Genomic DNA, 14,325 nt, shown 5'->3' with positions numbered 1-14,325 from the left:
CTATTTTGCCTTATAAGGGGGAACCTGTAAAAGCACCAACTCTTGTGTTGTGAACTTTCCTTCTCGCTGAATACTGGATTTTGTTTCTATTACTAAATCATAGATTACGCTATAAACAAGCAACCAAGGCCTTAGTCTGCTATTGCAGATTTTTACAGGCTTTTTTATTATCATTCAACCCTTGACAATCCCAAGCTGTGCAAGATATCTCCTGTTGGGGAAAGATTAGTGACCAATATAATTAAATCTCCAAGCGGCTTAGCGGACGTCTATAGATAGCTTTGTGCTGCGCATTCTAAGAACAAGTCCATTTCTGAGAACATCCAGAAACACATTAACAACTGTTTTCTCACTTTTACAGCCCCCACGGTGGCTCATTTCTCATTGTGGGTAGACGGTCCAGCCATTATATGTTTTTAATTTATTATTTTAATCCGGGCAGCTTGAAAAGGAACCGGTTTATTCGATGAGTCTTTCCATTCTGAACGTCAGACGCGTTATTTACAGAGCAGCCTTAGTAACCGTTACCGAGTAACTAATGTACGGGGAGACTATTTTTTCCCGGATGCCTACATCAGCTCTCATTTGTTAGTCACGACACAAACACGGAGCAGTGTTTTCACACAGAAACGGGTAAACATCCTCATTCAGTGAACTACGCTCGCCGGTATTTTCCAATCCGAGGCCTTGCGTAACATTCCTCGCAGTTCACGTTACAGGCAAGTGATGGGAAGTTCGATTCAGTTTAGCGAGCCGATTCCTTTGAGCAGTCAGTTTCGTTGAATCGAACGTCTGATTCGATGACTCATTTTCCATTTTCACTCGTTGTTGGCGCGCCACAATGAATAGTGCAGAAAATCTCATTTTCATCAGCACAACATTTAGACAGTTGGTCAAGTGAACTTTATTCTCAATCTCATATGCAATGTCACTCTTCTAAACTCACTATGGAGGCAAAATAAAACTTTTACATTTCAGTTCAGTTGTTCTGTAAAACAGTCATTCAGTGTGTTTACACTGTATCAGTGTGTGTTGGTGATTATGAAAACTAGGGGTAAATAAAATGGCTATACAGTTGTGTTGTAGACATCTACAACACAACTATACAGTCATTTTATTTACTTATCCATGATGACCAGTGAATCTACATCTGTCTGCTGAGTTGTTATATGTAAAGTTAATAATGAAAAAAATAGGAAAACATCTGGGGAGAAATATCTTTGGGCACCATTTTACCATACAGCACTCTGCATGTTTTAATAAACCTCATATTAAACCCATAGTGAAACAATGTCACAATCATTACCTAATGTATTTATAACTATTTCGTGTAGGCCTCATAGCTTTCTTCCAGATGGCTTATAGGGTCTTTAAAGGGGAACTCCACTCCAATTTTTTTTAAAAAATCTACATAATTAAATGGTTAAAATGTAATCAATGTCATTCAGAGTGGTTTGTTATGAATTGCTCTGTTCTAGAAAAACTTACTGAGTCAGAATTGTTTGTGGTGGTGATAGGAACCAGACATTTGAAGAGTTTAATGACTCTGATAGTTACCTCTGAGTTATTACGTGACGTGGTTAGATGTATGCTGCCTGATGTCTGACACATTTTTTATGATATTTTTGCGATAAAGTTGGCTTAAAGTGTATTTTAATTCATTTAAAGTTTTGTTTATTTTAATCCGTGTAAGGCAAAACAGTCCCCAAAGAAAACTTTTTTTAGATTTATGACTATTTTGTCATGGTCAACATTACATATAGAAACTCAGCAGACAGATGTAGGTTCCCTGGTGGTTTTGAATAGTAAATAAAATGGCTATATTCAGGTTGTAGACATTGTATACCGCTGGTTCCAATCACCACCACTGTGAAAGAATCTGAGTTGCTAAGTTTCTCTGCAGTGAGCCACTTCTTATCAAACCGCTCTGAATGTCTCTGTTTACATCTCAAGGACTGAATTATTCAGAATTTTTGAAAATTTCCCCTTTAATGCATTGTGTTATTTTATGTTCCGTTTTCATGATGATGAAAGGTGTGAATGGTTATAATTCCGCAAAGAAAGAATACAAAAAAATACAAAAAGCTCGACTCAGTGTGACGGGCGATTCGGTTCAACCGACTTGCTGAAAAGAGCCGGTTCAAATAAAACGATTCTCTCGCGAGTCGGGACAGGAAGCCTCACTCTAGCAGCTGATAATCGGACTCGCGATGTTCCGGTGAGAGGAGCTCGCCTCTTTTACGTGGATTTTTAAGGATTCTTGATTTCTTTTTAGGAATACAAAACCGAAGACTCAAATAACAGGACATCTGGTTAAACTCTGAGGCCCATGAATCTGTATTTTAGTACCGAGCGCGGTGTGTTTTCACCCGTTTTCTAGGCTGCTGCTGCGGGCCGGCTAACTGCTAGCTAACAATGAAGGCCTAAGCCGAAAGCTGTGGGATTTAAACCTTTCCGAGCTGGCTCACGAAACGAGGACTAACGTACTCAGGTATTCACCTAACACGGATAAACCCTTTCTATATTTACTTATTTTGGTAGTTAATGTTTTATTTAATATACAGGCAACCATTTAACGTCGGTTCTGAGGTCCCCAGAGCAGGTTATTCGAACTAGCAGCCATGCTAGCCAGCTCACTGTATGATGAATGTAACAGTGATGACGGAGTAACGACACATAACATGTTGGTGTATTTAAGGAATGTATTCTTCAGTCTGATCTTATGTGAGTTGTCAGAGTTTTTTGTAATGTTAGTAGATGTAGACGAAGACAGAAATAGTGCAGTTCTTTGGAAAAGGGTGGAGTCATTTTGTAGCTACTGTAAACACTAAGCGCAAAGTTACACAGAACGACATGTACAAAAGGTATTGCATGATCTGCACGATCGAAATTGTGTAGGGGATTGCTTTTTTCCTTTGCATGGTATGAGTTCAGTTTGCCGTAGATGGTTTTTATGGCCCATGCAGCTTAATCATGTGTGTAAAAATGAGGAAAACATATGCACTGGTACATTTCTGTTATTTCCCTCGGCCTTTTCAGTTAAGTTGATTTGTGAGACTGTATGAATTTAGTCATTACTATTGGTCTTGATCACATGTAGTATACATGTTAAATGTATTGCAGTGTATTGTATGCATATGCTGTATAATGTTGTGCAGCTTTTCACCATTATGTCCTGTGCTCCAAGCCTCTGGCATTAAAACTTGTTTTGTTGTGCATCAGTGCAGTTATCAAAATAGGTTACAACTTCTGACTGCCCTTTTGCCTGTATTATTCCCAGGCATGGCCTCCCAGCTGCAAGTCTTCTCTCCTCCATCCGTGTCTTCCAGTGCCTTCTGCCGGGTGAAAAAGATGAAGGTGGAGAGTTGCGCATGGGACGCCTCCAGTGAGGCCTATGGCTCTGTGGGCCAGGCCTACGGCTTCAACGCTGCCCCAGCGCTCCCTTTCAGCGCTTCCGGCCTGGTCTTCCCACCAGCCTCCCGGTGCCAGGTGGTGGTCCGTGCCGCCGACAGCACAGGGGGTGCCCCACAGGGCTCCAGCCGCCGTCCCGCAGAGTCACATGCATCCCGCAGCCAGAGATACGGCGTGAAGAGGAAGAACGAGGAGGTGGATCGGTCGGGAGGCGGGGACAGTGGCAGCGGGAGCGTGCAGATTTTGGAGGAGCTGTCGGCCCCCGCCTACTCAGCTCGTGCTGCCGGGGGCAACACAGCACAGTCGATCCCCCACTCCGCGCCCACCACCAAGAGCAGCAGCTCCAACTGCGAAGGAGACTACCAGTTGGTCCAGCATGAAATCCTCTGCTCCGTCTCCAGCAGTTACGAGGTGCTGGAGTTCCTCGGCCGTGGAACCTTCGGGCAAGTGGCCAAATGCTGGAAAAGAGGCACCAATGAAATCGTGGCCATTAAAATCCTAAAGAATCATCCTTCATATGCACGACAAGGCCAGATAGAGGTGAGTTATTACTGGATCATAGAATCTGTTCTCGTAGAGCATAATTTTCTTGTGTTTGTTTTGGATTACCAATGCACAGAACATTTTAGAGCTTTCGCTGCTCTCAACAGACCTGACTCAACTCATTGCCTTATTAACAAACAATTTAAAATTGTTCCAAAGAGCAGAGGAAACACTAAAACGTACATTGCTTACTTCGCAACCAAGATTGGGAAATGTTGTCATAGAGCAAACTGAGATGGACAACAAGCAGTTTCTTCTTTTATGGTGCAGTGACACAACAGAAGTGAGATTGCCCCTAGTGGGTCCTGTAGGGTACTGCAATCAGTTATACTGACTCTGTTGTATGAACATTTATAGAATGCTTTTGTTTTTAGGTAAACGATGTGTCAGCATTTTTAAAATGAATTAACATTGTTGACTAATCGACTAGTAATCGATCGTCAAGTAATTGTTGCAGCCCTGTTAATAAAAACTAGTTTCTTCTGATTATGTAATATGGATGCTGTTAGTGCTGTTACTTTTAACAGTGAATGTGATCTCTAATTTAGAACATCTATTACATGCAGTCAGTTTTTCAATCCCTCTGTCTTCCAGGTGAGCATTTTGAACCGTCTCAGTGCAGAGAATGCAGACGAGTTCAACTTTGTGCGTTCATATGAGTGTTTCCAGCACAAAGGCCACACATGCCTGGTGTTTGAGATGCTGGAGCAGAACCTCTATGACTTCCTGAAGCACAGCAAGTTTAGCCCTCTGCCACTACGCCACATCCGGCCAATACTGCAGCAGGTAGCCACAGCCCTGATGAAGCTCAAGAGCCTTGGCCTGATCCATGCAGACTTAAAGCCAGAAAACATCATGCTGGTGGACCCCATCAGGCAGCCATACCGCGTCAAGGTTATAGATTTTGGCTCAGCCAGCCACGTCTCCAAGGCTGTGTGCTCCACGTACCTGCAGTCTCGCTACTACAGGTGAGGGAGGATCAGCCTCTAAAGAATTAAAATGGGCTAGTGATTGGTGATATTGGTGTATTTCACAGTGCCTATTGGGCCTTTATTACGTTTACTCATTTATTTTTCCAACTCTAGAGCTCCCGAGATCATTCTTGGCCTGCCATTCTGTGAAGCCATTGACATGTGGTCACTGGGCTGTGTGATTGCGGAGCTCTTTCTCGGATGGCCGCTGTATCCTGGGGCATCTGAGTATGACCAGGTCAGATAACCTACTCTTTAGATGACTTTTACTCTGTAAATAGGTAATGTATTGTATTACAGTATGCAGAATGCACTGAATTGGATTTTGTACTCCTCCAGATTCGGTATATTTCTCAGACCCAGGGCTTGCCAGCGGAGTATTTGCTTAGTGCCGGCACAAAAACCACCCGCTTTTTCCACAGAGGGCCTGACTCCAGTTATCCACTGTGGAGGCTGAAGGTAAGCAGTATTATATAAATATGTCTATTTTCTGCTAGTTAAGCTTCACTTGAGAAGTATAATACGATTTTAAGTGTAACTGACATGTTACTTTTCAGCTGGCTGGCTGCTTTCTTTATGTATTTATTTATTAATTTATTTATTTGAATAGGACATACAGTAATGTATTTCTTTGCGTTACATAAAAAAGGACATCCATTTTCTTTTCACTTGCTTGTTAGATGGTATTTTGTCATTGTGTAACATCCACATACTTAATACCATCATGCAGTGTCTATTTTTCTGAGGCCCTGTCCAACATTCTTTTCTTTTGTGTTTTTGCCTTATTGTCCACATGAAAACAGAATTTTAGGTCATTGAAAATTGACTTTTTTGAAAACACTCTTCAGGGTGGAGTTTATTTTATTTATTTATTTTTTTGTGAAGTCTTGTTTTAAAATGTTTTTGTTTGGTTTTTTTTGGATGGGCAAAATGCAGCTTTTTGAAAACACTGACATCGTGCTGTTAACCTGTGCATGGTTGTTGCTGTTTTTATTTATTGAGCATGCACAACTTTATATGAATTATGGCTGGCAACTGAGTTTAGTTGTTTCTGTGTGCTCAGCAACTGATGGTAATAACTGTATTTAGCTTTACTTTTTCATTACACTGTAGCTTGTAGGCATCAGTCTCCTGCTTTCGAACCTTTTACATGTGGAGTCAACTTGATTGCAAATATTAGAAATATCCGAATTATTCTGAAGATATGACTTGTTGATCATTAACCAAATTAACCAGATTAAAAAAACCCTAACTCCTTAGTCCAGATTGAATAAGCAAGAAAAACTCTTCTCTGCCTGATCAGAACTATGTCGACATTTCAGAGGCAGTGGCATAGCCATGGTAACATAAACAATCCCATGACAGTAAGCGGTAGATTTTTGGTTTGCTTTTATTTTCTGGCAGAAATCGGGCTTTAAATCTGTGTGAAATATTGAATTATGGACATCTACTGGCCTGCCTTAAGCCAAAAAAGCCTACCATGTGTGTAACACGGCGCCATCAGTCTTTGTGCTCTATATTTTACACAGTGTGTGGCATACACTTTTTGAGGTATTATCAGCCCTATTGAGCTGACATGCTCATGAGCGTTTTTGAGTCGTTTTTGCATTTTGCAGGTCTCTTCATAAAGCCATAACCTTGTGCTTTTCATTTTCTTCAATAGACTCCATCAGAGCATGAAGCAGAGATGGGCATCAAGTCCAAAGAAGCACGAAAGTACATCTTTAATTGTCTGGATGACATGATGCAGGTATTTAAAGAAAACGCAACCCGTAAACTGTTTGTTCAGCGTATACTGATCGAGATCTGTGCTGCAGTCTACAGTCACTTCCTCTCCATGACCTTTCACTGAATGGACCCTCTTCCAGGTCAACTTGTCCTCTCACTTGGAGGGCACAGACATGCTGGCAGAGAAGGCGGACCGGCGGGAGTTCATTGACCTGCTAAAGAGGATGCTCCGGCTGGACGCTGATAAGAGAATCACCCCTACCAAGACACTGGCCCATCCCTTCGTCACCATGAGCCATCTGCTGGACTTCCCTCACAGCTCTCAGTAAGTACATGGAGTGCAAGTGTTGATGGGGGTGGTTGATTTGTGACAAGATGGGTGTGAATAAATTAAGAACATTATTTTTGATTTGTGCACAAGAATCAGCAGTTGATAATAGTAATAATAATTAATTAATAATGTATAATAATAATAAATTAGTATTGTTTTGACTATTCTCATAAAGGTTTTAATAACTGAAGCTTTTATTAGCTGGTTTTCCGTACATGGATTAAGACTAGTGTTGAACTAAATTGCAATGCAAGTAGTAAATGACAATTGAAAATACTTTGTAGTCCAAGCCTAAATAATTTTTCCTTGTTTCAGTGTGAAGTCATGCTTCCAGAACATGGAGCTGTGTAAGCGGAGGAACAGTAGCTATGACAATGGGAAGGCTCTTTTTGCTGCTAATACTGTTCCTGGCACTACAGGCAACCTGACTGTGACCTTCAGCAGTCAGCTTAACCAGAACAACCAGGTGCGGATCACATGCTCATTTAGGATCAGATAGTTCCTTTTGTGTACATCAACTAAACACTGTAGAATGTGCCAAAGGAGAACTAACGCAGAAATGGTTGACTTGTTCTCAGGATTGTTGGAATTCCTGGTCTTGCTCTTGTGTTTAATCATCCTGATAGTGTAGAGATAGACATGTAAAGTCTATATGCTGCAAAGGAATATAGTCCCCAACTCCCCAGGTTGCGTGCATGAATGACTTTGTTCTCTGTGTTCTCTTGTTTTGGTAATAAGATAAAGATCTTCAAGATGGTCTCCATCAGAAGTGTTGTGTATGTTCTTAGGTTCCCTCAGCCGGTGGAGCAGTGCCTCTCCTCAACTACCAGCCAGCCCTTTATCAACAGGCCACAATAAACATCCCGGGCCTGGCCCAGCCCAGCATCCCCCTGCAGAGCCGCCCCCCTCAGCTGTGTGCCCAAACTGAGCCCTTTCAGCAGACCCTCATCGTTTGCCCCTCCGCAACCATTCAGGGTAAGGCAAGCTGTGAAAAACATGCTTTAGTGGGCATTGCTGCTGGTATTGGGTCATGACTACTAAAGTGTTATGTCCTCAAATCTAACCTGAAAAGCTGTTTTTGCTCAAATACATAGAATTCAGCTTGTGAAGGCATTGATTTTTAGCGTAGGAATCAAATTGTTTTCTTTGTTCAAAGGAATTTTAATACATATGTTTTTCCAAGGTGCTCATTTTCATTTTTCGGTTACTTCCTGAAGGGCTTCCGTCCTCCAGCAAGACCTCCAGCTATCCTGTTAGAATGGAGAACGGAGTTCCTGTAGTGCAGCAGAGCCAGAATACGCAGCCTCTCCAGATTCAGCCAGGAATGCTGGCGCAGGTAAGGCTGTTTATGTTTTTCCATCACAGTCTGTTAGTGAAATGGCTGATATCTAACTCAGAAGGATCTGAAGCATGACGATTTGATGATAAACGGAGGTGGCAGGGAGAGAGGAGGAGACCCTGCTGCTCTTTATAACGTCCATGAGACCATATATGTTCCCACAGTGGCACGTGGGATGGCAGCCTTGTACTCTTCACCCTGAGAGGGAAATTTCTCTAACTTGGCCATGCCTTTTGCCCTCCCCTCTCCCATGGCTAAACCTCCATAGGGCTCCTGTACGCCGCTGATGGTGGCCACATTGCATCCCCATGCGCCGGGCGTGCCGTCCCAGTACCCGCTGCCCCTGGCACTGGGCTGCGGGGCAGGAAGGCCTTCCCTGCTGGAGCAGACAGCCACCGTGCTGGTAAAGAGCCACCCACCTGGGACTCTACCACTAACACAGTCATCTTTCATGCCTCCCTGCCTCTTGCTCTCACTTTCGTGATCTCTGCTTCTTCTTTTATCCTTTTTTCTTCATTCTACAGATCTTTCTAGCTTTCTGTTTTCTTTTTTCCCCTCTGTGTTTTTAGCTGTTTTCTGGTTTTCTTTTACTGTAACTTTTTTCAGTTTTTCAGTTTCTGTCTCCTGTGACTTTTCTATGTACTTTTCGTTCTCTTTAGGTTGTCCGTCTCATGTTCTTTCTCCCACTGTTTCATCTTTTTCAGCTTCTCTCTCACTTTCTCTTTCTGTCTCTTGCTCTCACTCTCTAGCGTTCTCTTTTTATTCTCCTTGTTTTCGCTGTTTGGCTTTATTCCCTTTTCTTCTTCGTCTTCGCTTTTCAGTGTCTGTATTTTTGTGTCTTTTTTCCTTCTCTGTCTGCTCTTACTGTTTTCTAGTTTTATTCCACTATTAATTTTATTTTCAGCTTCTCTATCTCTTGCACCTCTCCCTCCCCCCGCATTCTCTCTCTGCGCAGGTCTGCTCCAGGCATGGGACGCATGTGCTGACTCGCCCATTTGGCTGCTTGCAGCTTCTTGTTGTTTTGTGCCCCTTCCCCCATCCCCCGCTCTTCTTCTCATCTTTTTTTCCTTCTCTCAGGGGAGGAAGCTCACTTCGTCCGCAGCTCAAGGACACTCACACTCCTTCATAGCCCTGTCTATCCACAGGTCTTCTGGCCTTGTCTTTGCCATTATAGCCATGGCTCTTCTTTTTTTGTTTTATTTTCTTTATTTATTTACTTGTTTTACTAGATTGCTGTCTGTGTGAAGTTGTCCTTTTTATTCATTTTCTAAACTGTTAACAGCTAATACTCCTTTCAACAGGTTGCTGGACTTTGACCACCTGCTCCCCCCATCCCATCTCTTTTTGTTATTACATGCTTGTGAAAGGTTTTTGCACGGCGTGCTGGTCTTGGCTTGAAAACTTCTATAAATACGCGGCTGTGCTTCTGCAAAGCTCTGAGCTGTATTTTAGGCTTTGGAACTGAAGTGCTGGATTTTATGCAGATGTGGATTGTTGACTTTGGGCTGTGCTTTTACTGTTTTGTAGTCATGCTTAAACGGCCTATGTTCCATCAGCATGCTGGTTAAGGGACTGTTACATTATGCCATGTTACAGTGTCCATGTGCAATTACTTATGCATACATGTACAGCAATCATTCTTGAGTACATGAGTCTTCATATACCCTCCCTCCAACACAAGTATCTCTTGCAGAGATTTACTGTCTCGAAATGACCCTCCCTTGCTTATTTCGAGGCAGTGGAATGTGTAATATTGCCCTTATAGAAGCGATTTGGTAAAACTAGTTTGCTTGAGCGTGTGTTTTGTGTCTGTCCCTTTTCAGCAGGCCTGGCAGACGGGCACACAGCAGATCCTTCTCCCCCCTGCCTGGCAGCAGGTGCCGGGTATGACCCTTCACGGCACTGGCACAGCGCAGACTATTACAGAATCACCCCTGGAGACCATCCTCTCGGACAGCTCCACACAGCAGACACCCAGCTGGAGGTAGGCATAATGTGGACAAATTGAAAACATATTTTGGAAAAAAGTACAATAAATAAAGTTATGTTTGTAGGTAGGCATATGCTCATAAACATTTTTATTAAAATAATTGCAGTAATAATGTATTGTCATGGTTTATGGCATCACTAGTTTGTTATATATCGTTGGTGTCCAAATAAATACATGCATCTCCAAAATAGTAACTTTACAGGAGAAGGCAAAAATGTAAGTTAATGTAAAGAGATTTTTTTCTAAGCAATTTTGGAGCATTTCTATTGGACCATTCATCACAAAATTTTCACACAATATAAAAGACTGTTGTTGTGCTCAAATGACAAAGTAAAAATCGAAATAAATGGAGATACATGTTTTTTTTCTTTGAACAGCAATAAAACGCAATATTTACAATAAAATATAAAAACATAACACTGCACATAATGATACTCCATGAGTATCGTTATCAAACAGTTAAAACTGGAGTTAAGAACTGTACCAGACAGCACTGTAAACTTTACTAAGAACTGTGAAGCTGCTCCAACATAAAATAAAGCATGGAACATACTGGTAGTGCCTGTACATGGCAGGTATTGTGCTGCATTACTGAGTTCTAGCGCATGTATAGTGAAATGCTGTACATGAATATAACTATATTCCATATTTGTAATGAATGTAATCATTGAAGTAGGTCATCCAGCAAACTAAGACATTCATGAAATACTTATTTGCATTCTTATATGGATCCTTACTACACCCTCATGTCAAGTCCACTGATGACGTGTCTAATCTTCTCCCCCAGGGCATCTCACAGCACAGTTCTTCAGCAGAACCCTCATGTTTCGAACTCCACTCAGTCTCTCAACCGTGGGGCATCCAGCGCCACTCGATCATCACAAAGCAAAAGAAACAGGGCTCGCTGCCTGGACAGCAGCAGGTACTGCCCCAACATCTTCACTCCCTTTATGGATGTTTTGTGAGCAGGAGAAATTAATCTGATTTAACAATTTAAAAATTGAAGAAATGCATCTTAAAGCAAATTGGTGTAATTACATTGATAAACTCAATAGAATGCTTTAACTGAATGTTGTTAGACTAATTAAAGTAGTCAATCAAATTCCGTTAGAAACGACTGGCATGGAGCAAACTTGCATAATTCCCTTGCTCTTTTCTTTCACTGCAGTGGTCTGGTTGGCACACCTTACAATAGTGCTGCCCTCTCTCAGCCAATTGTCATCTCTGACACACCCAGCCCTGCTGTCAGTGTCATCACCATCCACAGCGACTCTGATGATGAGGACGAGAGAAAGTTCCACCCTGCTAGGTGAGGTCACGGTTCTTGGGGTTACAGCCAGAAAGGCAGTAGTGTTTTAGGTCTTTTGGACAGCTTGCATGATTATAACCTTTTGAAAAAAAAAAAAAGAAAAATGGCTTGTTCCTCATTTTGCATGGTATATTACTTTTTGATTTGGACAGCTGTGGACCCAGTCAGAGAACCAACGTTATCAGCTGTGTCACAGTCCATGATTCAGACTCCTCCACTGCTAGCCCCCTGACCCCTCTGCCCCGAAACAGCCTGGCAGCTCAGCCCTCGCGCCTGGCAAAGTCCTTGGCGGTTGTTGCTCCTTCAGTGAAAACCCAGCCAGGGGAGAGCTCAGCACTGGCCAAAGTAGCTACAGGTAAGTACCATAGAAAAGAATGCATTAAATATGTGGCCTCCAATCTACTGACCGCAATGAAGGGAGATAACTTGTCCAGAATAAAGCTAATGTTACCAACATTAAATGTAAGCTAATATTTTCCTTGTTGTTTAAATACAGTGTTGTATTCGAAGTGCGGTAACTGATATAATTAAACTTATTTCAAATGTATGAATTCTGTTGTACTGTGTATAGGAGTCTTGCAGAGTTCCTACATCAAGCCTAAAAGGGCAGCCACACGGCAGCCATGCAGCTCAGGGGAGAGCGTTAATCTCCAGGAGCCCAGCAGGTCCCAACCACTCAACCTCAGCCAGGTGAGTACACAGACTTCTGTATGATGAAGAGCCAGTTTGAAAGGCGTATATATTGTACACATTAGTATTACTTTTTATTTTGATCCAAATAATGTAGTATCTTGGTTAAGAATGCAGCTCTTAAGAATACACATGTTGGAAAGCCACAGTTTGTACATACGCAGTTTTAACTGGTAGTTGGTAATAATTGGTAGTACGTAGACATTTTTATGATTGAAAATTTCAATAGTAATGGTAATGACTTTTTACACAGACCACGGTCTCATCATCTCAAGACCACACTAGTGGCTCCTCACTGCGCCGGCAGCAGACCTACCCTCCTTCCTCTTCCCAGTACCGCCTCCAGGAGGCCCTGCCATTCACCAGCGCCCCTAGCCTGTACACGTACCCTGCCTCTGCCGCGCTGGCCTCCGCCTCCCACACCATGGAGCAGCTGCTCGTCCAGGGCTCCTCCCCTTCGATCCATGTCCCACCCACCAGTCACTATGCAGCCAGTCTTCTCCCAAAAGACTCGGTGGGCGGCGTGGTCCACGGATTACCTGCCCACTACCAGCAGCATTTCCCCACCCACCCTTATGTTGGCACAAACACCAGCAGCACTAGAGGAAGTGCAGCCTATGGTGGCTATCAGCTCAGTCCTAGGAGAGTCACTCAGTATCCATACATATGAGGCACATAGTAGAGAACTGACTGAGGCGTAGTAACCAAGATAGGACCACATCCTCATAGACTTGCCATTGAAACTGCTGCGACATTAACTGCTATTACCTATTTAATTGAACTATTTTAGATTTTTTTTTTTTTAAGGTTGATATTTAGAAATATTATATTTTACTGGTCTCACTTTGTATCCTTCCTCTGGAAAAGTCCTGTTATTTGTTAGGCTTAAGTTTATTTTCCTAGCACGAGATACGTGGTGACGTAATGTTGAACGTTCTTTAGCAATAGCGAAACACTATTGAAAAGCTGACACAAAGGGACAGCTGGATCCTGGTACAGCGTGACCCCCTGTAGTTCTCTCTGTACTACTAAAAGTTCCACACTAACCCTGTAATCCACTTTTGACCCTTTTAGTGGTTTTAATGTTTTGTGTCTTTATGTTAGTCCCCTTTTTTATCCTTTTAAATTATGTTCCGTCGTGTTTTTACTTTTACTGGAAGATGCGTATTGAAGTGACTGAAAAGGAAAAAAAAGGATCAGGAGTATGTACGGAGCTCACGCAGCTCCACTATTTAAGTCAAGACTTAAGTGTTAGTTAAATCAAAGGCAAGGTAGGATTGTAGGAAGTATGTTGTGCTGAACGTAAAATGATAGAATTCAAACAATTTATTGGTTTTGTCTAGAGTTGTTTTTATCTTGTTGAAGTCCATTAATTCCTCTGGAAAAAAAGAAGCTTATGAACTGTGATCATGTCAAAGCCAATGAAATATGTACTGACTAGAATTTCCCTTGCCTTTTTTTCTTCTCAACTAAGGATTCAGACAGGCATCTGGAAAACAATTACATTCTGTGATCTGTTTGCTGAATTGATGTGCTGTTAAGGTTCTTTTGATGCTGTTAGGAGTAGAACTTGCTTTGCAAAATGAACTAACACCAAAAAAAAAAATGACCTGTCAAAATGCAGGGCTCAGTGTTGGTGAGCTTTTGAGCATTTTTTTTTCCTTTTTGCTTAACGTACCTGTATCCTTGAAAGACTAAGGATGAGCAAGGTCGAGCTTACAACAAAGGCAGGCGGCATTACGTGGTGACCAAACACTGGTTTGTCCTCATTTGCAGATCCTTTGCTCAAAAGCACACTGGCCTAACTACATGGTCTTACTTGTTCTGCTCTCAATAAGATGATGTGCCTTGACATTCTTTCTCTCTCTCCATGTTTGGCAGTTTTTGAAGTCAAGAGTACATTTTCTCATCGACCGCAAAAGTACTGTATGCATTTTGTAATGTCAAAATTACGAGAAGTACATCTGAACACCTCTGTTGTAATACCATCCAATAAACAACACAATTCAATTT

The 14,325-nt window shown here is 42.1% G+C and overlaps 1 protein-coding gene across 3 annotated transcripts; it reads left to right on the top strand.

Annotated features, from left to right (window-relative positions):
- The first annotated feature begins 2,179 nt into the window (after positions 1-2,179).
- On the top strand, positions 2,180-14,322 carry si:ch211-160o17.4 (homeodomain-interacting protein kinase 1). Of its 3 annotated transcripts, XM_036559454.1 has the most exons (17): positions 2,180-2,491; positions 3,281-3,951; positions 4,549-4,922; positions 5,040-5,163; positions 5,265-5,384; positions 6,589-6,675; positions 6,794-6,978; positions 7,300-7,450; positions 7,773-7,959; positions 8,202-8,320; positions 8,592-8,726; positions 10,147-10,307; positions 11,101-11,235; positions 11,482-11,622; positions 11,775-11,977; positions 12,194-12,312; positions 12,566-14,322. In XM_036559454.1, the coding sequence occupies exons 2-17, from the start codon at positions 3,283-3,285 to the stop codon at positions 12,980-12,982; spliced, it is 3,327 nt and encodes a 1,108-aa protein (XP_036415347.1). In that variant the 5' UTR covers positions 2,180-2,491; positions 3,281-3,282; the 3' UTR covers positions 12,983-14,322. The 3 variants fall into 3 exon arrangements, with proteins under 3 accessions (XP_036415347.1, XP_036415349.1, XP_036415348.1); XM_036559456.1 differs by lacking the exon at positions 8,592-8,726 and having other exon boundaries at positions 10,150-10,307; XM_036559455.1 differs by lacking the exon at positions 8,592-8,726.
- Positions 14,323-14,325: the final 3 nt, after the last annotated feature.

The sequence above is a fragment of the Colossoma macropomum genome, unplaced genomic scaffold (assembly GCF_904425465.1).
Source record: "Colossoma macropomum unplaced genomic scaffold, Colossoma_macropomum, whole genome shotgun sequence".
Classification (NCBI taxonomy): domain Eukaryota; kingdom Metazoa; phylum Chordata; class Actinopteri; order Characiformes; family Serrasalmidae; genus Colossoma; species Colossoma macropomum.
Note: the sequence above shows the minus strand (reverse complement) of the source record. Positions and strands in the feature narration are given on the sequence as shown.